The following is a 24,618-nucleotide window of genomic DNA, read 5'->3' on the forward strand; positions in this document are numbered from 1 at the left end:
CTTTTTTCTATTATTTCTAAGACAAACAAACAAACAACAACACACAGTCATTTTTTTTTTAAATTTACTTGGCTCATTACGGAGCAGTGAAAATTACGTTGGATCGACATCGGCACAAATGAGCAATAAATAAAAAAAACAAAGTACAAAAAGCATATCTAGAACATCGCATTTTAAAATATATCATCTACACATACAAAAAAAACCTTTGATATCCAGCATCTGAGGCCCTTGGTACATCAAATGATTATGGTTTGAAGAATGACCATCTAAAACTGAGCTCATGGCTCATGAGTGCATTTCATTTACAGCAGAAAGAGTTTCTACATCATCAGAAAATTAATTTCTACAGCGACTAAAATAAGACTGACGTTAATTTCAGATTTCTGAAAACTAGTGTCACATGATCAAGAAATGGCTCAAAGTGCAGAACTAATTCATGAGAATATACGGGTCTCTGTAGTACGTCATAGGTTTGAAAATAAATATGATCTATAAGACATAATAGTATGTAAACAGAGTTATTGTAATGTTTACCAGCAGATAAAAATACATGTTTTGGCTACCTGAGCGGGGGGGAGAGAGAGAGAGAGAGAGAGAGAGAACTATCTTTGAAAACATCAGCAAAGAAAACTTACAAAGAGGATTTGAGATTCTTATTCACTTTGGTCCGACTCAGTTCTTTTTGGCTCGTGCCTCGTTCTGCAGCTGCTTTAGAGTTAATGACTCTCAGTCTTAGTGTCTGTGATGACAGTTCACACTAGTAGCTGCAGGACTGAGTGAGCAGCTCCTGGTACTGCAGTCCAGATGCCAATGAGCGAGCCATGTGCCTGGAGGTGTGTTTCATGTGTCGAGCTGCTCTGATGGCTTTGTTCAGTGAGCTGTCCAACGAGCGCTCCCTGTCAACAGACAGTGAGCGTCTTTTCGTCCTCCTCCTCACCTCCCCAGGACCAGTGACCTCGGAGGACATGGGAGTTCTGTTAGGAGAGACGTAGAGGGGGGACGAGTACAACCTGAGGAGATGGTAAAAAGTAAGTAAGGATCAGGACAGAACAATATGTTTCTCTGTAACATTCTCTCAAAACTATATATGAAAAATGTTATGTATCAGAAACTGTTCAATAAACTGCACATAACTTGCACTATTTTGCCCCAAATCCTCATCCAGCAAACCTCTCAGCTAAGAGGGAAAACCCTCCCCTCAGCGCAGCCATGTGCACTTAGGGAACAACCTGGCCAGTCAAGCCAGTGAAATCTGCCCTCTGTGTTTTTAAGAAAGAAAGTGTACTTTATTGATCCCCGTGGGGAAATTCCTCTCTGCAATTAACCCATTCACTCAGTGAAGCAGTGGGCAGCCATTGGGCGCCCGGGGAGCAGTGTGTAGGGACAGGGGTACCTCAGGGTGGCTGTTCAGGGGAATCGAGCCCCCGACCTTCCGATCATGGGGCCACCACTCTACCTACTGAGCTATCCCTGCCCCTTTTAGACTGAGGCGATAATGTTGTGTGGATTCTGGACACAGTTTGTCATCTTTAATTTTCAAATTAAATAGAAAATAAAGATATATAAATGAAATCTGTTATTTGCATGTTAATCTAAAAGTTTGGGAAACAAAAAAAAAAGCAGAAAATGAAAATTTTAGGATTTTTGCATACTGTGTCAGATGAGTGTGTGAGCTATGAGAGCAGCGCACTTACAGGAGTGGTGAAGGGCACACTGGCATGCACTGCAGCAGTGCAGGTGGAGCTGCAGATGCAAAGAACCTGCTCCCCACTGCTCCATCAGGGGACTCGGCTGGTTGGTACTTTATGTGTGTGGAAGTGTCGGAGATTCTGTGACTGTCTGCGAACCACAGAGCAGGCCAGGAGCTCCATTAACACTTAAAATAATTGCACTCATTTCATTTACTGCAGACTAAATTTATGAGTCAAGTGGAAATCGGGCATAAATTTGAGGTGAAATAATGGATTAGCCACACAAAGATAACAGTACATCCTTCTTCTGATAAGGATTTAAACCTCAGTGCTCTAACTGTGCATCTGAAACGCATCTCATGGTCTCTAACCTGGCTTAATGACTTTGTATGATTCGAGGCGTCCGCAGAGAGGACATTGATGGCAGCAAGTGGAGGAATGGAGCATCTCTCTACCGCCACCAGCTGGTCCTGACAGTACAGAGACATCATAGAAGAGGCTTTATGGAGGCTGATTGACTCATTCGAACCATAAAATTAATCCAGATAAAGCTTTAACACTGGTTAAAAACATCTTTAAATTAAAGTGCACTTCAGACACTTGGATTCTGCCCTCTTTGCTAGCAAACATGTTTATCCAGGCATTCATTCTCACGTTCAGGGGATGCTCTGTGAAATGACAAACACTGAGAACAAACAGGAGCTTGACTTCTTCTGCTGTCAGGTTCATCTCCTTTTTCAGACACAGAAACAACAGGATGCTTCCCTGCAATACAGAGAGAGGTTTCCCTCAGCTCAAACCCTCAAGACTGCAGTGTAGATGACTGAGAACCTACATGGATTTATTTAACATGTCTGAACAGGTCCCACTGCAATTTCAAATTTCTGAAGCTGTATTTGACTGAATTTGTCTTTGTGTCTCCAGTGGTGTGGTAGGTGTTCTTACTGTGCTGTGTTTGCCTGCTGTAGACAGTAGTTGTGTGGGAAGAGCAGCTGTCTAGTGCTGCAGATGTTTGAGTGCATCTGGACACCTGAGGCTGTGGTGCACAGGGCTGCAGCTCCGATCTTGTCACTGAAAATAAAACACTGACTCAATAAGTGATATGGTTTGCCATTAAAAATAGGAGTTAATGAGCATAACAGGCTTCAGAATCAAAAACAGGATGAGAACCTTAAAGTAGACGACACTCTTACATCTGTTAGTCCCTGTGAGTGAACATGCTTCGGTTCGACCATACAAGCTTTCATAATGGCTAAATGAAATGAATAAACTGGTATCACTCCGTCTCCCTCCTTGATTTTAATGATCATTTGTTAATCACGATGAACTCACAGTAATCATGTTGTGGCTTTTGTTGGTTTATAGAAGCAGATTTTCTCCTGGCTATTCGTCTCTGTGTGGTCTCCTCCTCAACCTCGTCCACCATCTGTGTTTCTCTTTTCTCTGCACTGACATCACTCCGTTGCTCTCTAGACCTGAGAAGTGGAAGAAAACTAAATTAACAGCAAGCAACAAAAAGCAAGTCTGCTATAAATGCTTTAAAACTTTATTTGTGACATGACTATGAAATTTCCAAATCAGGCCGTAAAATATAAGATCACATAGTTCATTATGCATCCACAATTATTATTAAATAAATAAATAAAACTTTATTTATACAGCACCTTTCTAGACAGAGTCACAAAGTGCAGCACATCAGATAAAAAGTCATAAATTCCATATGTTGTTAGACATCTGGAATAATTTGGGAATATCACCCAAAGCAAGCAAACATAAATCAGGTTTTTAGTGCTCCTACTTGGCAACAAACACAAGTGACTGTATAATCCATCACAGTAGACTGACTCTGTGGTTTTATGTGGAGCACTGAAAAGAAAAAACAAACAAACAAAAAAAACCAACCTGAAGCAAGATGAAGAGGTGCTTTGATTAGAGCTGTTATCCTGAGTTGATAGAGCTGATCTAATAGGTTTCTTGTTTCTCAGACAATCTTCTAGTCTCTCCTTCAGTTTGGTTACCTCAGCCTGCAGTATCTGGACTGCATCACTAGAGGAAAACAGAAAAAGGATCTTTACAAAATAATCCACCTTTGCAGTTCATATGTAAGCTTGAACTAATACACTATCATACCACACCAAGTTTTGTGGCCAAATATTGTGACGTGACCTCTAAAATGCTTTACTGTGGAAAGTATGCAACTAAACCATTCAGCTGGTGAAAAATGGATGGAAAATATTGATGTAGGTGTCAATCCAAGTGCACACGCATTCTGAAAAGAAACAAGAAACACCACACCGTGCAGGAAACAGAAGCTCCTAATATACAACCTGATTCAACAGCAGGCGATTCTGTAATGAAATACATAAAAGAAAATTATAATAAAAACATTACGACTAGTTTTTGCCGTGATCATGTTACTGCATTATTGTAGCAACAGTTATCCTCATTCATCAGAAATCATTAGGATTCACAGCGACACTGTAGAGTGACTATCTACTGCCTCACTCTCAGAGCTTTGTGTTTCTGGGACATTCTCCACTTGTACTGTTGACTTGTTTGCTTCAAGTCCCATCCAGACACACAAACACTCACATGCAGTTCTGACTGGAACTCCTTGCTCGTGGAGAATCGCAATGGTGGTGCTGAGTAGTGGTGGAAGAGCTTGAGTGTGAGCTGTCGAGGAAATTGATAGATTTGCTGTACTGGTCAGTCTTTTCACCTTCAGAGTCAATGTGAGCTGTAGAAATAAGGGGAGGTCAGCAGCTTAAACACTCAAAAAGAGAGAGAGCACTACTGATTACTAAGTAAATCAAATTGGAAACTCACTGCCGTCACTTTCAAGTCCAAACTCACTGCTGCCACTCTCCACCCTTTGTTGTCTCAGACTGACACAGCGCTCTGGAGAGCAGGAGGAGGTGCGTCTCCTCACTGCCCTTCTGCATCTCTGTGGTTGGTCGAGGCTGAGGCTAAGTCGGGAGCTCATAATCAGGTCTTTAGCTGTATGACTGTGCAACGGTGAGGAAAAATGAGATGGTGCAAAGACTCGGCCTGTCTGAAGACTCGTGCTTCCTTCCTGAGGCACTGGAACACTGCTGCACCATAATGGAATGTAACAAGGACAAAAACAAAAACACAGAAGACTTAATCAAAGAAAAAAAAAATCACTTTAAAACAATAGAAAATCACATCAGAATGTGTTGTGTGTGTTATGGGGTGGGGGATGGCACCTGAGCTGAAATTATAAGTGCAGTAAATCACTATGGAGGAAGGGAGGCAGAGTTGGACTCACCTCTCTGATGCCCTCTGGTGGAGAGGACTGGAAGCTGTTGCAGGAGTTAGACGGCTGCTCTCTGAACCAACAAACCCGCTGTCTGTCTCTGGAGAGATGATACCATCCTACAAAACAGAAGTTATACAACATTAACACTGATCATCACACTAGGCAGCTGCAACGAATATGTCAAATCTTTAGTAAAATAAAGTGTTTTGTTAATCATTACAGAAATATTTTAGTATTATTGCAGGGTCTTTATCTCATAGCATAAACCACCTTGAGGCGACTGCTGTTAAATAAAGTTTATTTTTTTTCTTAGCTACCTTGAAACTAATTAAACTTTGGCATGTTAAAAAGAGGCAATTCAAATAGTGCACATATACACTGATTGAGTTAGTCCAAGGATATAGGGAGCATTTTGTTTTTGACTTTTAAAGCCAGCACTTATATATCAGCTGTATTTAAGAAGTCACCCATAGAGAAACCACTGATTGGTCATTAAATAGATTAATTTTCACCACTTACTTGTTCAGGTGGTGTGAGGATTTTTAACTTCACTAATCTCCTCAAGCTTAATTTATAACACTGTCAAATCTAAGCCTATGCAAAAACAAGTAGTAGTAAAGAAGGAATACATTACAGCAATTTAGCAGCTCTGATTAGTGATGTGCGGATCGATACTGAAATATCGATTCCTCCGATACCAGTCATTTATGTTCTAGAATCGATCCTCATATTAAAATATCGATATTTTAGTAATTTAGGGTAAATTTGTAGTTTATCATTAACAGGAACACAGTGGAAAGAAACTATATCATTCGGATTGTCTACATTGGAAGGAACTACTTCCTCTTCCGCCTGTCATAGTCATGTGCGAAACATGGCTGTATAAATGCGTCGCAGCCGCTTGGCGTGCGCACTCACAACAATGGCTGAGCGTAAATGGAGTCATGTGCAGACGTATTTTACTTCCACAAACGGCCGAGATGTAGTTTGCGATACATGTGGCAAGAATGTCAGGTGTTGTGGCAACACAACTAACCTCATCAAACACCTCAGAGTAAATCATATCACAGAATATGACGAGCTTATGTTGAGGCGAAGTGAAGAGGAGGAGAGGGACAGGTGCTGCTAGGGCGAGACAGACGTCTCTCACGGAGTCCTTTAGTGCTGCAGGCAGGCAACATGTTCAACTTCAGTTTTTTTATTTCTATATGATAATTGTGCATTATTAACCGATAAGAACAAGTAATCTGATGCCCTTTAATCATTATGAAGCTGTAATTTGAGATACAATAAAAGATGCAATAAATAAAATAAGTTTTTGTACAAAGTATTGGTATCGGATCAGTATCGTCGATACCACCCTGAATTTTACTTGGTATCGGATCGGAAAGGAAATCAGTGGTATCGCACATCACTAGCTCTGATCTGTCAGCTTGTTAGTAATAATAATATTATATACAATATATTAATTAGCACAAGGAAAATGCATGAGTAAAACAATATATAATAGGCTATACCTAGCTAACTAATTTGCTAAAAATGCTAATGCAATAACTATTATTCTGCCAGTGTAGACATATGACAGTATGTTGCTTTAATAGTGCCAACAATATGTGTATGTAACCAGGTTCTTCCTTTTAGTAAAATTTAACTGTTGTTCAGTATTTATCAGCTCCAAATCCAAAAATGATCAGCTCATTTTCACTCAAGCTTGGTAGAACCATCTACCATACAGGCCATAATAAAGCAACATTTTTAATGGAATTGATACAGGATAAGTGACCATCACTGGCACTTTACAATATCACTGACCTGAGAAAACACTCTCCTGCCCCCAGCCTGAACCTCGGAGCTCCTCAACTCTGACACTTTTACATCTCCGAGGCTGCTCAGACTGCTGCTGTGAGACTTTCCCACCTCTACCCTCTTTATGTTACTCTGACGAAAAACAGGAAACATCATGAGCCGGCTGGAGGCCGGACGAGGACTGGACCTGCTGTTTTGCTGTTTGTTCACGTCAGAAGAATAGCCCTGATGGTCTGATTGTGCATTCCTGTTAACAGATAATTGGAGAGAATTTAGTCCAGTGGTCGGAGAAATTAGCTTCCTCCCAATTGTGTATTTTTTTTTTTACTCAATTTTTTGTCCAATAGAAAAAACAAACTGTGCTGCTGGTGAAAATGCAGACCATCTTGCCTATTACTTTGAGACTAACCTCTGAGAGAGAGTTTTCCAGACTTCATTGTTTCCAGTTTCCTGTCTGTCCTTGTGTTCAGACTGCATGTTAGTTCTTAAAGCAGGAGAGGAGAGAACTGCTTCATTCAGGCTACGCTCTAGAAGTTTGGGAAGCTCCTTGATGCTTCGGTAGCTAAACAGATGGAGGAGAAACAGTTAAATAATTAAAAGTCCCAGCTGCGGGACTCCTTATTTATCAGATTTCATAATATTGATGCATTTAAATATAGCTACTCACTGATTCACTGCCATGGTAAAGTCCTCTGCAACACTTTTAATTTTGCCCTTCAGAGGATTGAGGTAGAGAGAACTGAGGTAGAGAGTTTCTTCATCCTCTCCCTCAGACTTCTCTTCATCGTTCTCTTTACAGGTTGAGCTCACTTCTGCTTCCGCTGCCTCAGAGAGCAGAGGCACAGGCAGGACCTCAAAAGAGAAAAACAGAAAAGTAAATGACAAGATAAAGTCTGGTAATGCTGTGATCCTGTCCTGAACAGGGATTTCATCATAAACCAAAAATAGTCCAATTTTGTGAAATAAAAATCCAAGTTTTCCACTACAAACCACATTAAGCAGTTAAACACGTTATGTATCACACACTCACAGGAGTCTGGTGCAATTTCAGCTTTTTCCATTTTGCCTAAGGACAGTTCCATATAACAGTACACTGGAGGAGCTGGGATCTAACCACTGATCTTCTGATTTGTGGTAATCAACCACTCTGCAGATGTCTGCCTTGTAACTAGAGTGTGAATGAATGCAATTCCCTACACTCACTGTGCTACAAGGGCACTAAAAACACATGCCTCCTCCACACAGACTAGGTTTATTACAATTTGCCCATGCTGCTCACAGAGCCATAATAATCCCGGCCATACACAGAATAAAATGATGGTGTTGCTACCTGTGGGTGAGTGAAGGTTACAACATCCACAGAGAGGGCAGATGGTGTGGTTGGTTGAGGAGGTGGAGAGGGAGGAGTAATCCAGGTGGGCTGATCCGGTTGCATCTGTTCCATCTGCTCCTTCAGCTCGTCCGTACGCAGCCCACACTGAAAGATCAGCCCCTCCAACTCCCTGATGCACAACAAACATGTTAAAAAAGAAAAATGAATCAAAACAACTGAGTAATGAGCACACATAAATGCAAAATATAAAATGTATTCGGATGTAATGCTGGACATCAACATTACCGTTCTGGGTCAAACTGGCTGATTTCTATGCCTCGCTGCTGCAGGAGTTTGTGCTCATCCCTCGCCAACAAGTATCCCCTCTCTAAAGATTCGAGCCCCTCGGCAAGCTGAGCCATACCCTAAAAGAAAGAACTTTTATGTATTCCATTCAACATATGTTCCCATTAGATGTGATGTTTAAAGACCTAGAGAATTCTGCTGTGCATTTGTTGCTCTTACCTCAGTTTGTTCAAAAGGTTGAAGTTTTTTGCTTTTAAGGAGATCCTCAAACGTCTGCAGCTGAATGAAAAATCAAAAGGTTTATCACTGATTAATTTCCTAAATCACCATTATTATCAGCCAGCAAATCTGATCATTCTCATCTCTAAAGATTTAATTGGCCAGTTACCTGCTGCAGAAATGTTTCGGCCTGGCTGAACAGAATATTGGCTAGCTGCTGTCCAAGTTTAGAGTCTGGTTCGGTAGGACCGGTAGCTGAACTTCCTGTTACATGGACAAACAGATTAGAAGGAAAATGCACACAATGCCTGTTGTATACAATCACCAAAGCCAGAGACAGTTCACCCCAAAATTCTAAATATGTGCTTTCTTATCTGCAGTCATTTCTCCATTCAGATAATTGTGGTGCAAGCTGCCCGGTTTAAAGATACTGACTAATACAAGATTTAGCAGCAAAGAAGTAACCATTAAATAAAATGAAGATACCCTGATCTGTCGTGGGTTTCTGAGCCCGAGGAAAATCAAATTTTAGCAACTTTGAAGCACCGCAGTTTAGTCCTGATTGCACGCAGTGGCCGGGATTTGGTGGGTCAGAGTACAGGTTAACCTGGAAGAAACATGAAAAACAAAAACAAACATGTTCTCAATAATTATTACCTAGCCTGTCTGTATGTGGACTTCTACATTTTGTAAGAGACACACTGTATCACTGTATAGTACTTTTACCCATACAAAATGAGACTTCAGCAGGTTTTGATCAGTGTTTGCTCTAATTTCTCATTCTAGAAATGTGAAGCGAGTCAGATTAAAAAACAGCATACACACAGCAGGAAAACATCCCCATCTAGTGTCCACAGGTTGTAAGCTTTCACTAAGGCCTCACAACTATTCTGACTAACACATAAGGAGGGTATTGAGGTAATTAAGGGCAGGGGAGAGTAACAGAGTTTGGAAAAAAATGAGTTAAACATAGTCAGTCATCAGCCAACCAAAGTGTGAAAATGAGCCTGAATTAACAGACTGAGCTTTCTGACAGTCACTCAAAGCTGTAAATCTTTATGACCTTTAACTGCTCTCAGAAGGCTCTTTCTCCCCCCCCCCCCCACACACACACACATACATACATATTGCAAAAGTAAACAGCTGCATGGCACCTACAGGGACACTTTAATATACAATTAAGAGACAACAGAGATTAATCAGAAAGACAAAAACCCCACTTAAAACCTAAATTCAGATCATCAATCAGACTGGAACCAGTCAGATTTCTTATTAAACTGGTTATAAGCTCAGCCACAAAAGGTAAATCTACTGGAACATACGTCTAATCAGAAAAAAATACTGACTAACAAATATCTGCAAATTTTGTTGTAAAGGAACTCCTCCCACCCTGCCTGGGTGAGGGGAGGATAGAACAGATGGTGGTTCAGTTTGTAATGAATGAGATGGAGAAAATGGAGGTGAGGAGTTCAGTAAGCTGATTTAAATTGGTGCTGAATGTGAAGCGCTGCAGCACAAACAGAAATGAGCCACCAAATCTTTAAATGAGCCATTTCCGAACACTTCAGCACTACTCCTGCCTCTTCTGTATTTATTTCAAATCCCACTTTTCTGAGATTTCTAATCATTTGTATGACATACTGCTCTGTCTATGATGCGCTGAGCCTGCCTGGACCTGGGATGCTTATTCTCTAAATTTCTGTCCTGCAAAAATGAAATATAGACATATAAATGTTGTGACATAATGAATTTATTTCATAATTCTAATGATTCTAATTTTAAGCTCTACTTTGAAAGTACTTTCACAGCTGTTCAACTATCGAAAGCCACATAATTACTCTTTGTTGACAAGAAAAATTCAATAAATGCCTAAAATTTAAGTAAATAAGTTGTATATCACTTTGAAGTTTGGTATTAACTTTAATATTTTATACTGGCTTAATGGTTAGACCACTAATAATTATGTATGATAGTGACATGTACTGTTTTTCAAGTCCCTGAGTTACAATCCACACCATTGAAAGGTGATAAATTATAGCTGGATCTCTAGATTAACTACCTTGGCTTCCAGACGCAGACGATCAATGGTGTTCTCTGCCTCAGCGTACTTAGTCAGCAGTCTGTCGTAGTCTTCCTGCAGCCAGAGGAAATAAAGGAGAAGGAAGTGAGGAGAAGCAGTGCAAAAGTAATGTGACATGAGGAAAAAAAAGTGAGACAAATGAAAACGAAAGGGAATAAAGCAAAAATGGGGGTGGCGATAAAAGAGAGAGCTAAAAGACTGGAGCGGAATTTAGGTTCTGTTCAGTCTAATTCATCCTGTGAGGCTGTCAAACGTAAACAAAAGCTGAACATATGAGGACAGCCAGGCAAAATATCTCTGTGTACTTTGGTTTTGGATTTGCTTTTGTTTTTGTTGGTTGTCCAAATAAATGGATGGATGGCTTAATGCTCAGTTTCAGTATAGTAACTGAAAGGCTACAGCAGGCAGTGACATTCTGGGTAATAATGTTAAACAAAAGTCATTCTAGAAAATGTATTTGTATGTTGTTGTTATATTATAGTTAAAACTAAGTGAAGAGTACGGTGGCCCTGAGAGGCAAACGGACTGCAACTTCAGAAAACACTTGCAAAAAGAAAAACGCTGCAAAAAGAAAAACACCTGCAAAAAGAAAAACGCTGCAAAAAGAAAAACACTTGCAAAAAGAAAAACACCTGCAAAAAGAAAAACACTTGCAAAAAGACAAACACTTGCAAAAAGACAAACACTTGCAAAAAGACAAACACCTGCAAAAAGAAAAACGCTGCAAAAAGAAAAACACTTGCAAAAAGAAAAACGCTGCAAAAAGAAAAACGCTGCAAAAAGAAAAACGCTGCAAAAAGAAAAACACCTGCAAAAAGAAAAACACCTGCAAAAAGAAAAACACTTGCAAAAAGACAAACACCTGCAAAAAGAAAAACGCTGCAAAAAGAAAAACGCTGCAAGAGCACACAAGACACAACGGAAATGTTTCTGGGGAGACAATAACCCGACGGACCAGTTGCACGAACCAAAACATGTATGTATGGCTGTATCCCAATTCAGGGTCTGCAGCCTTAAAGTACGCAGCCTTAACGGTCCTCAAGGGCCGCGTACTCAAAGACCGCTAAGGCCGGAAGTGCGAGGCTTGTAGGCTTGTGAAATGGGACGGTCTAGCCTCCGTCGCGCTGCCCAGGTTGCCTAGCAACCATGATACTAACAGCTGGAAACGTTTCATACAGCTTTGTTTGACAGAAATGAAGGAGAACATATTTTGTTCATTTGTTTCTACATGAGCTTTGTGTGATTTGATAAGTATCTGAGGCTGAGACCACAGGACTGTAAAAACATGACTGTTGGGCTTCATTTCTGTACTGAACAGTCATTTTAAGATTAGCTAGTAAATAACAATTAGCTAATGTTGTTCATGGGACTAAAGTCATCTCACTTTGGTAATGTAAATATAATATGGCTAATATTATAGTTATTATATTAATCATTATTAGTTATTACAGCAGTGAGTTTGAACTCCGTGTCAAATACTGAGCTTCAGTAAAGATTCAAGTTGCATTTATTTATATTTCCTATCACCTTAAATCTTCACTCAAAGACAAGTATCTCTGACAGTGTATCTATAGATGTATTATATATAAGAGACAAATATTGTTCTTTTAATATGTTGGCATTACTAAATTTGGCTCAATGCTTATATTTGTAAAAAGAAAATGTACGAGCTGTGATAACTGTTTCTGATAGAATGAAGAGTAGACTGATATATTAAATATTCCTTTATTGAGTGAGAAAATCATACCATGTCATAACTGCTATATGTCATACAGAATAGATATCAGAGCCTTAAACAAGCTGACTTCTGCTAAATGGGTCAAACTGGGCAGAAAGTATACAAACACATAACATCCTTATAAAATATGATGTAACACTATAGATCAACTTACCTCAGAATATATAAAGCATATAAACAATTACAGCAATATGATGCAACAAACACAGCAGTACTACTAATCCAAAATACTCAAAGCTTCATAGAACTGAAACAAACATTTATTTTTAGGTCCATTCTGCTGCTGATACATACTTTAGGTTTCTGAATATTAAACTTGTTTCTGCCTTTCATAGTGTGTAACTTGAAGGCCCTGAGTACTTTCTCCCACACTGAAAACACTGGAATGATAACATTATTTGAACATTACCTAATAAGACTGATTCAGGACAGACAATTAGTTATTTTAAACTTTCCTAGCAGTCCTTCACAAACAGGGAACAGTCTGTCTATTCTCTCCATCTGTCAGCTGCTGCTGGCTCTTCCTCCTCCTCTTCCTCACACACTGCTGAGTTTGTCCTGGTGGATCATCAGGGGTGCAAAGCCTCACAGATGATGTGCAGAAGTGGGTCCCTCAGTCTGTCCTCACTCTGGACACTTGCAGTTGTCACACATGGAAATCAAATGTGTGATAAGCTGCAGGATTCAAACACAAGTGTAACTTATAAATACATGTTCATACTTTAATTCCACAATCAGAGAAAAAGAAAAAGAGAGAGAGTGCAGGACAGACAGACAGGTGACAGTCTCAGGTGTATACACTAGGGGTGCAACAATACACAAAATTCACGGTTCGGTTCGATACTTTGGTGTCACGGTTCGATATTTTTTCGATACAAAAAAATGTTCATGCCTTTTTGTCATTTATTAAAATTATAAATATATATTTTAACTCAAAAGTACAGTTTTTAAATTTAATGTTGCTGAAACAACAAAATAATAAAAAAAATTAATCTATCTGATTGAGAAATCACTCAACTTTGGAAAAGAGAATTTATTACAGAGAAATGGCTCTTTCCAAAATAAAAGCTATACTATATGCTTCTTCTGGGCTATATTCTCAGCAGCATATTAAACATATCAGGTCCCCATAAGGAGAATCATGTGCTAACGGCTGTCTAAATGACTCGAGTAAAGTTTGTAGCATGCGTGCTTGTTGTTTTTGTCTGCTTCCACTTGTCTTTGCACTAGGATGATGTCGGGGTAAATGTGCAGTCATATTCGTTGTGTTCCCACTAGTGCTGTCAGCGTTAATCTCGTTAAAATGATATTAACACCATAACGCGGCAAATCTCCGTTAACAAGTTACGGCGGATCGCCCCGTGTGTGGGGCTGGACGGCATCAACACGTTAACAAGCAAACTGCGCTAACGCACTAGTTCCCACCAATTGAGCATTGCGTGGCACATCCGACATACTGTTTTACTTTGTCCATGACGCACTTACCATCAGGGTCATACTTCACATGAAAACCAAGATAGTTCCAAACGATCTGAATGAGGGTGGGGGAGGTTCAATTTCGGGTAGCGTTGAGGCAGTTGCCATGTTGCAACGAACTTAGCTTCTGTCTTGCTAGCTTGCGCTGCGCTCAGTGGATCTGTGCTTGACAGTGCAGCCTAGGCGGAGTAGTCGAACGCAGATCCACTGAGCGCTCAACACAGACAGCATCGTCAGAAGAAAAGTTGATAAAATAAATAAAAAATTTGTATTGTTCGATACATATGCGTACCGAACCGAAAGCACTGTATCAAACGGTTCAATATCGATACGAGTATTGTTGCACCCCTAGTATACACTGCTACAAAACAGCACAAGAGAAGGAGGATTTAGTGTTTGTGTTATTACAAGTGCTAAACAAGAAGAGTTCCCAGATGGTACAGTGGACACATGTGTGACTCCTGTGATTAAAGCATCTTTCTTTCAGCTTAACGAGTGAACCGTCAGCTCGTTCAAACACACGTTAAAGTCCGTTTGGCTTGACACCACCGAACAGAGGCAGCAATATAACATAGCTAACATTAACAGTGCAGTGAATCCTGCTTGTGCCGTGATATTCAGGACTGCAAACCGAGCAGCATTCACTGACTTTCAGCCTGTTGTGTTTGTGGATATATGACTGACTTTAATTATCCACAAAATGATCAGATTCTCTGTAAGATTAAGGTCAACTATCGAACGGCGTATAAAGTAAAGGCTTTAAAACAAAGTAAACGCTGAAAGTACAAACATCGCTAATGTCACATAACTTTGCCGGCATGTGGCCAACAGTAATGTTTTAATGTTCTTCATTATTAAACATTTGCACATAAATAAGTGACATAATATACTTACTTTTGAAAGTTTACTCTTTGGCCGCCCCGCTTCCACTTCTTTGAAGTGTCTCCCAGTCCCAGTGCACTTGTTAGCATGTTTTGGTTCGTATAACTGGTCCGTCGGGTTATTGTCTCCCCAGAAACATTTCCGTTGTGTCTTGTGTGCTTTTGCAGCATTTTTCTTTTTGCAGCGTTTCTCTTTTTGCAGGTGTTTTTCTTTTTGCAGGTGTTTGTCTTTTTGCAGGTGTTTTTCTTTTTGCAGCATTTTTCTTTTTGCAGCATTTTTCTTTTTGCAGGTGTTTTTCTTTTTGCAGCGTTTTTCTTTTTGCAAGTGTTTTCTGAAGTTGCAGTCCGTTTGCCTCTCAGGGCTACCATAGAAGAGAAATCTGTGTTGTCTTATTTTCACGTTCAATAAAAAAAATTAACACAATGTCTCCATTATTCAGATTCCACCACTGTGATAAGTTTGATTTGAACCGTGACACTAAAACAAAGAGGAAATAAAGTGGGGCACCCTAAAACTACGAGTCTCATGTGCCATGTGTTTATATGCGTTTCCCCTATTTTTCCCATTTTAAAACCTTGAGCTGGGAGCTGAGATGAGACTTTTTCTAAATATATCAGTCCCTTCTGGCATATCCTAGGTTTGATGTTCACACATTATTAAATTCTAAGTGCTTATATTACTATTATGTTTGTATTGGGGTATGCTGTGTGACGTTTTCACCTTTTGAAATGAAAGCTGGTACTTTAAGTCCAGTCAGTATTGGCATTCACACTAACCTGGAAAAACTCAGACTTCTTCATGACATTTTGACTTGTTATAGTACAAAAAGCACAGATCTTATTACTGAAGCCTCAATTACGTGTCCCAGCAGACCCTGTCAGTGAACCAGTATTCACAGAAATAGGACCTCCCCTAAGCAGAATGCAGCCATCATTACTACACCTTTGATTTTAATACTGGGACAAGTTAGATACCTTCTGTCCATCTCAATCAACTTTAGTGGTTTAAAGTAATTTTACAGAGAACTCTTCCAAACTGAAATACCTCTTAGTCTCTACTAGTACCTGAAGCTGATTGACCAGTGTGGTGGCCTGCTGGTGGCATCTGAACTCCTGAGGCACAATAGCGTTGATTGCACTTGTTGCCTGTCCGTCAGAATCTGGCGAGGTAGGAGATTCACCATCGGTGTTCAGTAGGACTTCTTTCACTATATCAGCAGGGGATTTGAAGACTATAGGTGGCTCGGGTGATAAGGACTTCCTCGTTAACAAGGGCCTGCTCCTGGGGGGCTTGTAACCGCCTTTAGGAAAATGAACTCTGGGTTCGACCTTCGAGAAGTCTGGTGTGTGGTAACTCAGAGGCCCCTTTCTGGAAAAAGAGAATTGTGATGTATGAAAATAGAAAAGAGCAAAAAGAAAGCCCAAATAAAATGGTTAATAAAATGTGTTTTACCTAGATTCGTACTCTGCAACAGCATTGCTCCTGGTTCTAGGCGTTACCACGTCCCTGTCACGACTTGTGTTCTGTTGTTTGTTGGGCCTGACTGTGCCGGGGGAATGAGTTCTTGAATATGCAGCCTCAGGAGAGTGCTTCCTTATCTTTCTCGGTGTGGGAGTGGGGTGACTATGCTCCTTATCTCTCTTTCCTGGTTCTTTTCCAGGGCCATTACTTAATCTCCTGTAATGATTTGAGATGACCTGTTCAGAAAACAATGCTGCTGGCTGAGGCGAAGCCCTGAGCTTTATCTCGGGACAGCGAGGACTGGAGTTGAGGCTCATGTGGCTACTGTTAGACTCTTGAAAACTTTCTGTAAAGCTTATTTCTGGAAAGGTTTCAGCTTCAATTCCTGGGGCAGTATTTAATTCCTCGGCAGTGAAATGCAGACGATGGGGCAAAGTGGAAGCGGCAATGGGTAAGGCAGAACGGGAGGCTGGACAGGAGACACCATGCAGCTGAACGCTAAAAGATTGTCCTGAGCTGATCTCTTTATTCTCTTCTTTACCACAATATCCTTCAGCGAGTCCTGCCAGCTTTCTTCCAAGCTCCCCTGATGTTCTAGTGTGCTCAAATTTCTTTTTACTCCAATCACTCCTCCCTCTCTCTTCTTCTCCATCTTTGTCATCATTCGTCGTGTCGTGGTGTTTGTCCCACTCAGAAAGATGCTCTGCTACCTGCTCCTCCATTCTCTGCCTCACCTCCATATCCTCTGACCACGTTTTTAACTCATCTATAATTACAAAAAGAAGACGACATGAAAAAATAATAAGGAAGCAAAAAATGTGATGCGCAACAAAGGACTGTGTAGCTTTAATGAATCACACAAATGTGCACCGTCTTTGGTCTTCAAGCGCAATCAGTTCCATGACTCCAGCCATTAATAACCAAACTTATTTTAAATTTGGCAGTTTCCCTTAAGGTCATCATGTTGGGGACCCCCCCCCCCAAAACCTCGCCAGCGCTTCTGCTATTTTTTAGCTTTCTCTGTTTTAGACTGACCTGAACTTCAGGCTCAGGGATCAGTAGTGATGAGAGCTTTGTCTCAGACCACAACTCAGGAACAAACAAGCAGTTTAGTACATATTGTCTAAAGCCCAAGGTGGCACATCTTCTGAACAATGTCAGTATTCACCACAATCCTACTCACCAGATTTGGCTAAATCCCGTTTTGTTTTGACTTCTCAAAATTGCCCAAAGAGACTAATATGACGGGGAGACTGGCAAAATTTTGTGTGTATTTGTAAAGATTTTACAATTGTAAATTACTCTCTACAGTAGAGTCAAACAAGCAGGGACCTCTTTTAATCACCTGATGACAAAATAATTAGTATCTCGAGAACAAAGACGGAATTTACATTTCTATCTTTCAGTTGTCAGGATTCATTTGTTTTCTATAATCTTAAGCATATTATTTTTAGGTTTTAGAAAATATAAAATATGAGAAAACAAAAAAAATATTCAATTGTTATTCAAACAGGTCTCAGAATCAGGTGTATTCAAGTGCTTTAGAGTGGAAACTAAGAAATGAAGGTCAAGAAAAAAAGTTAATAAATTATAAATTAATGCTCACAGGATGACAGTTTTCCTGTATCTTCTTCTGTTGGTTTATGGTGCGACAGATGCTTACTCAGCTTGTAGATCATCTCCTCAGACGATGTGTCCCTCTCACCCACACTATAATCTGCCCCCTCTGGGGTGAGGGATCCAGGGCACCCATCTGAATTGCATTCCTCCAATTCCACATTTTCAAGTGCCTCTGACAGTCCAATGATACCATTCTCATCCATTTGACTAAAAAAGTCATCCTCTTTTTCTGCCTGTTCTTCATCCCACTCATCTTCTGATATAGCAGTGCTATTAGGTGAGGAGTGGACTGGGGCAGGGGTCCAGAACAGAACCCCTGCTGTGGTGTTCTGTCTTGTTTCCATTCACCTTGCAGCCTCCCTCAGTTCTTTGTTTTGACTTCAGTTAGTGTTTCAGCCAGGCCTGGGAACCTTTAGCATCTTTTTTAGTTTCTTTGGCTCTGCAGCCACTTTCAAAACCATGGTGGAGGAAGTTTACAAATTATGGTAGAAGTCATTGAGCTGGTGGCAGTCCAGAGGTAACAGCTACAGACTCAGTGATTACTCTTCAGTGCTGAGGAACAGGAAGCATTTGGATGCAATACCTGAAACACAAACAAGCAACTGATACTTATTTCACTACATGTAATGCTTTGCAATGAATCAAGGTTAACACACCTTGAGTAGCACGATTTGTTAATGCAGAAGATTTGAGGCTAACCCCAATTCCTAATCTATTTTCCATTGAAATAATTTAACAAAAAATAAAATCATGTCACATATAAAAAAACAAAACAAAAACAAACAAAAAACATCCTAGACATAACAAACACAATAAAGCCATGAAAAAAGAAAGAAATTACAACACTCTTTATTTGCTTACTTGCTTGGTTTAGGTAAAGGCAATTATTTCCAATTAAAATAAACAAAAAACAAAAATTAAAGTTCTAAATTGTCTAATTCTTCAGTCTAAAAGCTTTTCTGTTCTCTTTATCAGTGCTTGTATTTTATTTTATTAGCATTGTACTAAACAATACAGTCAAACTCATTGGAGAGAGTTTTTAATGCCATCTACAAGACTTTTTTTTTTTTTTTTTACTCTGTTTTAACACTGATCAAACTCTGAGACAATAAAACACAAACAGACTTGACCAGGATAATAATAATCAGTAAATTCAAAACTTAATACCTTTACTATATACATAATTAAAAATGTTCATAAATGTAATTATAGATGAAAGAATGGGAATACACAAATGATCTACGAGCTAGATGCTGCTGCCTTTAAGAAAAAATAGGCTCCTGATTATTTAAAGCTTAGTTGAATGACTATTTCCTTTGAAAATGTGCAGTTCAAACACTGACTCATGATATTTTAGGATATCATGAGAATATTTACAATGCAGCACGTATGGACCGGTTTCTAAGGTGACATGAACTTTGTGTTGTTTACACCACTGATTTAGAATTCTTTTTATTGCCCCCTGCTCAAATCCTGTACCATCTGCTCACACCGTACAGCTTTTACCCACACTACTGAATTCATCTCAGTTGCTTAACTCAAACAAACACAGTATACAGGTAACAGATCCTCGATTAGTCTGCTAGTTCAAAATGTCACATAGCAAGTCTCCCAAGAATTAGCTTGGAGCTGCAACACTCACTATGGCAACTCCACAACATGAGCTCAAGTTGTGTTTTCAGAGTGTGCAGTTAAACATCTCTGACAGCTATACAGCCAGTGGCTCACTCCCAAAGCTGCATTTTAATGTGCTCGAGCAAGGGTGGGCAATTAATTTTCCCAAGGGGCCACGTGAGAAACTGGGACTGTTGTGGAGGGCCAAAACAATAAGCTTATAAAAAGATACAATTAATATTGAGCAGAACTGACTTCAACTTGGTGGTGCAATCCTCATAATTGCCCACAGGTCTCAAAGTACATCAAGACCATGCACATTTAAACTTTAAGTTATTTGGATTTGATTGCTTCAGCAGCAAAGTAACACTGTGTAATTATCACTTACTTCCACTGACACTTACAGAACAGCTATTTCATAATGATGACATAGCTTGATTATTTTGGTTTTGAGCCAGCAGGTCAGGAAATAACAACTGCATACCGGGTCATGGACTTTAACATGCATCAATATCAGAAGCAAAGTCTTGCAATTAACATTTTAAAACAAAGCACAAGTAAAGTACACACTCTACAGCACTCACATTTCCATTAAGAAAAGTGGTAACCATGGTTGGTTGCTTCTTTCATCAATATCCCAGATTACCAAAAGAAGATTACGAAGCCTGGTGCTTCTTTCATCTCTTAACTAACATACAAACGTTACACACAAACACACTCAGATTTACCCACAGACGCGCATGCACAGACTCGCATCACGCTGAGCCCTTTCATACACAAATCACTGGCGACTCTCCACACAGGCCAACATGGCAAACTCACCATGCATTTAAACTAGACCACAAGGAACAAGAGCACGCAGCTCTGTGCATAAACAACATGAGAGGTAGGTTTACAACAACAGTCATTTCAGAATAGAATCGCTTAGAGCGCACAGTGTAATTATGGCATTATTTCTATGGTTTCTTCCTTCTTGGACAAACACAAATTTTCAGGGAAATGAAGACCAAATCCCCACCAGGCTGTTGCTGAAGTGAAACTGCACAAGCCACAAATTAATGTGATGCAAATATATGTATCACCTGACAGTTTAGTGCTCATTTAATTTTAATAGATTCATAGCCATAATAAAAATTTCTTCACCAAAGATTTTACACACAAAATTAGATTCTATTATTTAAGCCATGCAAACATCTGGTCAAATTACATTTTTGTTCATTTTTTAAGAAAACTGTATGTGAAAGTCAAGCTTACTGATGCTTTAGCAATAGCTTGCAGTTTAAATTGTCTGAAATGTGATGTAGAAATAAAACTGTGGATGTCAAGAAAGATTTGCACATTCACTGGGAAGAAAGATAAAGCAAAAACCCTGATGTGACTGCAAAGTGCTTAGAGGACGGTTTAGCTGACACAGTAGCAACAGCTCTCCTTTCATGCAGCATTTATGTACAAAAAGGTTCTACATGAAAGAATCATCAGAAAAACTTTACCTGCTACCTCATCACAAATGTCAGTACAGCAACGGTGAACAGATAAAGCTCTTTAGTTACAACCATTTTGGAGAAAAAGAAGGTGGGGAATATTATTAAAAGAACACATTTCCTACTGAGGACTGAGGTCGAAATAGAATTATGAATTTTAATAATTCAACTAATTCTTGATGGAAATATCATGCAGTCAGTCCAGAAAAGTAAACTAAAAAGATACATAATTTCCAGGACAATTATCCATGTAATGGGAGGAAATAATAATAAAATTAAAATTAGGTAAGACAGCATAAAATCCAATTCCTAAATTCAGAAGCTTTTACATTATCTGTATCTATAGGAGCTTCATTTTGGTGAGGAAAAAGAAGCACAAAAAGAACTCACCTGTTACTCTGCTCATAACTCCATGTTCATGCCCAGGAGAACTAAGTATTTAACTCAGCTGCCAGATTTGGGGGTGGGGGGTAAGCTGCTCTAAATCCCTGACAGGGGGCTTCACCGATTGTAAAGAGACAATAATCATCATGCAGAACACGAGACTGAAAAAACTCTGTGCTACAGACAAACTAATCACAACCAGATGGTGAGGCAAGCCAAGAATACATGTATGATGCACAGGTAAGCTGGATGTTCGGGAAGGGCAGAGATAAGGAATGACAGCGTGAGAGAAAAAAAGGATAGATGATACGGAGGAAGAGGAGAGAACAGAAGAAGAAAAGCTGTCATAAAATCAACAGGGAATATATATGTTTTCACAGAGTAACACTTGCTGAATTTTGAGCACACAGTGAACAGAAGTGTAGGTGGAGCTGCCCCACAGAGCACCGATCTGTTTAGGAACGCCTAGTGAATAAGATATGGCAGCTAATCTCCTTAGGAGGCACAAGGAGCACTGAGGACACAGGATGAATATGCAGAAGGAGCCGGTCAAGAGAGTGATTTAATATTTTTACTGTTATTTTAAATACTACTGAACTGGAATGCTCTGGCATTGGACTTTAGACTACAAGCCATATTTAACAATACATTCATTCAGTGCTTTAAAATTGCCAATTAACCTAACCAAAGCATGTCTTTGGACTGTAGGAAGAAGCAAAAGTACCAAGAGGAATTTCAAAAAGGCAGGGAAAACAGGCAAACTCTACGCAGAAGGACACCAGCTGGGGTTTGAACTAGGAAACTTCTTCCTATGAGATTATAATACACTGCCCACGTTGATTGTTGACTGGTTGACTAATTGACTAAATTGTGCAGTGTCAAAATACACTGTCATTCATTGAGCAAAACATTGGCAACTTTTGTAAGCAAAAAGGCAATTTTTTTGGCAGAACTGGCAACAAGTCTGGACCTAACTTTGACCATGTGCTTTTGACTATCCAGCCTCAATACTCTGCCTTACCTGCACGTAACCTGTACGTTACAATGTTTTCCATCTTTATGCACCTTCTTACTTCATACTCCCAGCAGACTCTGAGTTCAATAATATTGACATACTAACAACATTTTCAGCTTTCTCTGGCAGAACAAAAGGGTAAATAGACTGGTGCATGTATAATTTTCATCTACACTTACTAAACACTCAAGGGCTTTTTTACACTACAAGCTAAACCCATGAACAGACTGAAACACTTTTATCACACACACACACTCTGAAAGGAGTGCATAATTTGGGATTCAAGGACACTTCAAGATGCAGACTGGAATAGCCATGGAGCGAACAACTGACCTTCCAATTAGTAGACGGCCCACTCTACAGCCTAAGCCACATCACCCCAGCAGTGCTGTTAACTTGCTGTTCGCTGTCTCTAAGGTTTGCAAAATGATAATAATATTCCTCATCATCGTATGCAGTGCTAAAAATCAACTGTTAAGAAATCACAGTACAGTATAGCAATAATAATAATAATAGCAATAATTACAGAATTCAAATGTTAAGGGACTTAAGCTCAAGTAAAATCAGGTAAGGCTTTTCTTATACAAGTATATTTTGAAATGTGACTTAAAGGAACTGACTGAACCAACTGATTTCATAGCCTTGATTAAAAAAATGCTCTGTCCTCTTTAGTTTTCAGTCTCACCCCAGGAACAGACAAAAGACCTCTCCCCAAAGAACTTAAAGCACATACTGGTGCAGATGGTACTAAGAGGTCAGAGAGGAACCACTGTCTTTTTTATTGGTTTCTTCCAGCCTGGCCTCAGAGCAAACAATAGGAAGTATACTTCATGGCGGCAACACTTCTTTCGTTCAAAAGAGGGGACAGAGAGAGGACAAAGAGGGGGCATGTCACCATGGCAAACTGGAAAACAGAGCTCTAAATGAAAAGTCAATTGGTGTATTTGAACCCTAACCATGATTATGGCTTTATATACCTAAGAAAGAATTTGCTATTGCCTAAACACAGCAAGAACGTAAGCCTGCATTAAAAATCTAGGCCAAAATGAAACATGTTTGAACCAGCCACCTTGCACATGGTGATATGATCTATGGAAGTTTACCCAAAATATACTTTTAAAATTTCCACGAGTGAATTATCAGATAAAAAGATACAACATCCAGTGTACCAATCCTTGTTTCTGTTACTCTATGTCAATGAGACTAAATGAACGCACTTTCAGTATTAACACTATCATATATTCCATGACATTAAGGTTAAACTTCAGTTACAGAAAAAAATCGTGCTAAAAAACCCCCTAAAGTTTGGCTTCAGGTGGTGACACTTCTAGTGGATGTTAAAAACAACAGCTAATCGTGAGAGTTCAACTGGGAGGAGCCACTGATTTTGCGTGGGATTACCCCACTTTGCTGTTCACTGTATCCCAAATATCAGTGCTGCCAAATGGAGCTGATTCTGTAGAGATACTGTAAAAACATAACTTCGTGCCTTGGGAAAGCCAGGTAAGAAATCTACAGTCTCCCTTTGATCCACAGTTTCAGGCAGCATCAATATCCTTTCCCCCCTAACCACCTCTGCTTTACAACAAGGACTTCCAGTACTATAAAGAAAAACTTGTTCAGATATACAAACAACCAAGTACTACCAGCCAGTCTGGTGGGCTGTGGGGCCACAGAGCAAGAAACACCGCTGTGAAGAAATCTAACAGCATTACATTACATTACAACTTACCTCGTACAAACACAGTAATGGGTCGATACTGGAGATGAGATGACCAAGAAGACTTGAGGGATTTCATGATGGGCAGATTTCACAGCATGGGTCGGTTGCCTTGAAAACAGCAAAACTAAAGAGGAGAAAAGACCCACCCCTGTGTCACCATGGCACACGCACCACAACAAACCGCCATCAGTAAACAGGGTTCTGGGGGTTTCAGAAAACGGTTAAACAGCTCACTTCACGGTTCGTCGCTGTTAGAGTAACGTTGAGAGTAAACCGTTAGTAAATGTAAGCTAGTTCTACAGCAGTCACTGCCAGTTTTAGAACTTAGTTATCGTTACTATCACTAACTCCTTATTCTCAAGTTAAAGCAAACATAAAAAAAACCACACTCCGACCACTTTCAGCTACATTATGTTGACAGGTTAATTCCGACGCAGGTACACTGCTACACTCATTTCTCCAATAAAAAGAAAAGCTGAATTTTCTGATAATTATAGAGCTAATTATCAACCTTGGACGTTGGAGGA

The 24,618-nt window shown here is 39.7% G+C and overlaps 1 protein-coding gene across 4 annotated transcripts; it reads right to left on the reverse strand.

Moving 5' to 3' along the window:
* Positions 1 to 54: 54 nt before the first annotated feature.
* akna (AT-hook transcription factor) lies at positions 55 to 24,618 on the reverse strand. 4 transcript variants are annotated; one of them, XM_063478872.1, is made up of 23 exons: positions 24,101 to 24,618; positions 17,918 to 18,457; positions 16,246 to 17,020; positions 15,858 to 16,161; positions 10,677 to 10,751; positions 9,104 to 9,224; positions 8,787 to 8,881; positions 8,618 to 8,677; positions 8,399 to 8,517; positions 8,111 to 8,282; positions 7,448 to 7,632; positions 7,190 to 7,342; positions 6,787 to 7,027; positions 4,984 to 5,090; positions 4,521 to 4,786; positions 4,287 to 4,431; positions 3,597 to 3,740; positions 3,027 to 3,169; positions 2,640 to 2,765; positions 2,349 to 2,459; positions 2,066 to 2,164; positions 1,698 to 1,842; positions 55 to 1,013 (listed from the first exon to the last, which is right to left on the reverse strand). In XM_063478872.1, the coding sequence occupies exons 2-23, from the start codon at positions 18,216 to 18,218 to the stop codon at positions 761 to 763; spliced, it is 4,140 nt and encodes a 1,379-aa protein (XP_063334942.1). In that variant the 5' UTR covers positions 18,219 to 18,457; positions 24,101 to 24,618; the 3' UTR covers positions 55 to 760. The 4 variants fall into 4 exon arrangements, with proteins under 4 accessions (XP_063334942.1, XP_063334941.1, XP_063334938.1 ...); XM_063478871.1 differs by having other exon boundaries at positions 4,521 to 4,783; positions 17,861 to 18,457; XM_063478868.1 differs by having other exon boundaries at positions 17,861 to 18,457.

This window comes from Pelmatolapia mariae, linkage group LG7 (genome assembly GCF_036321145.2).
Source record: "Pelmatolapia mariae isolate MD_Pm_ZW linkage group LG7, Pm_UMD_F_2, whole genome shotgun sequence".
NCBI lineage: Eukaryota > Metazoa > Chordata > Actinopteri > Cichliformes > Cichlidae > Pelmatolapia > Pelmatolapia mariae.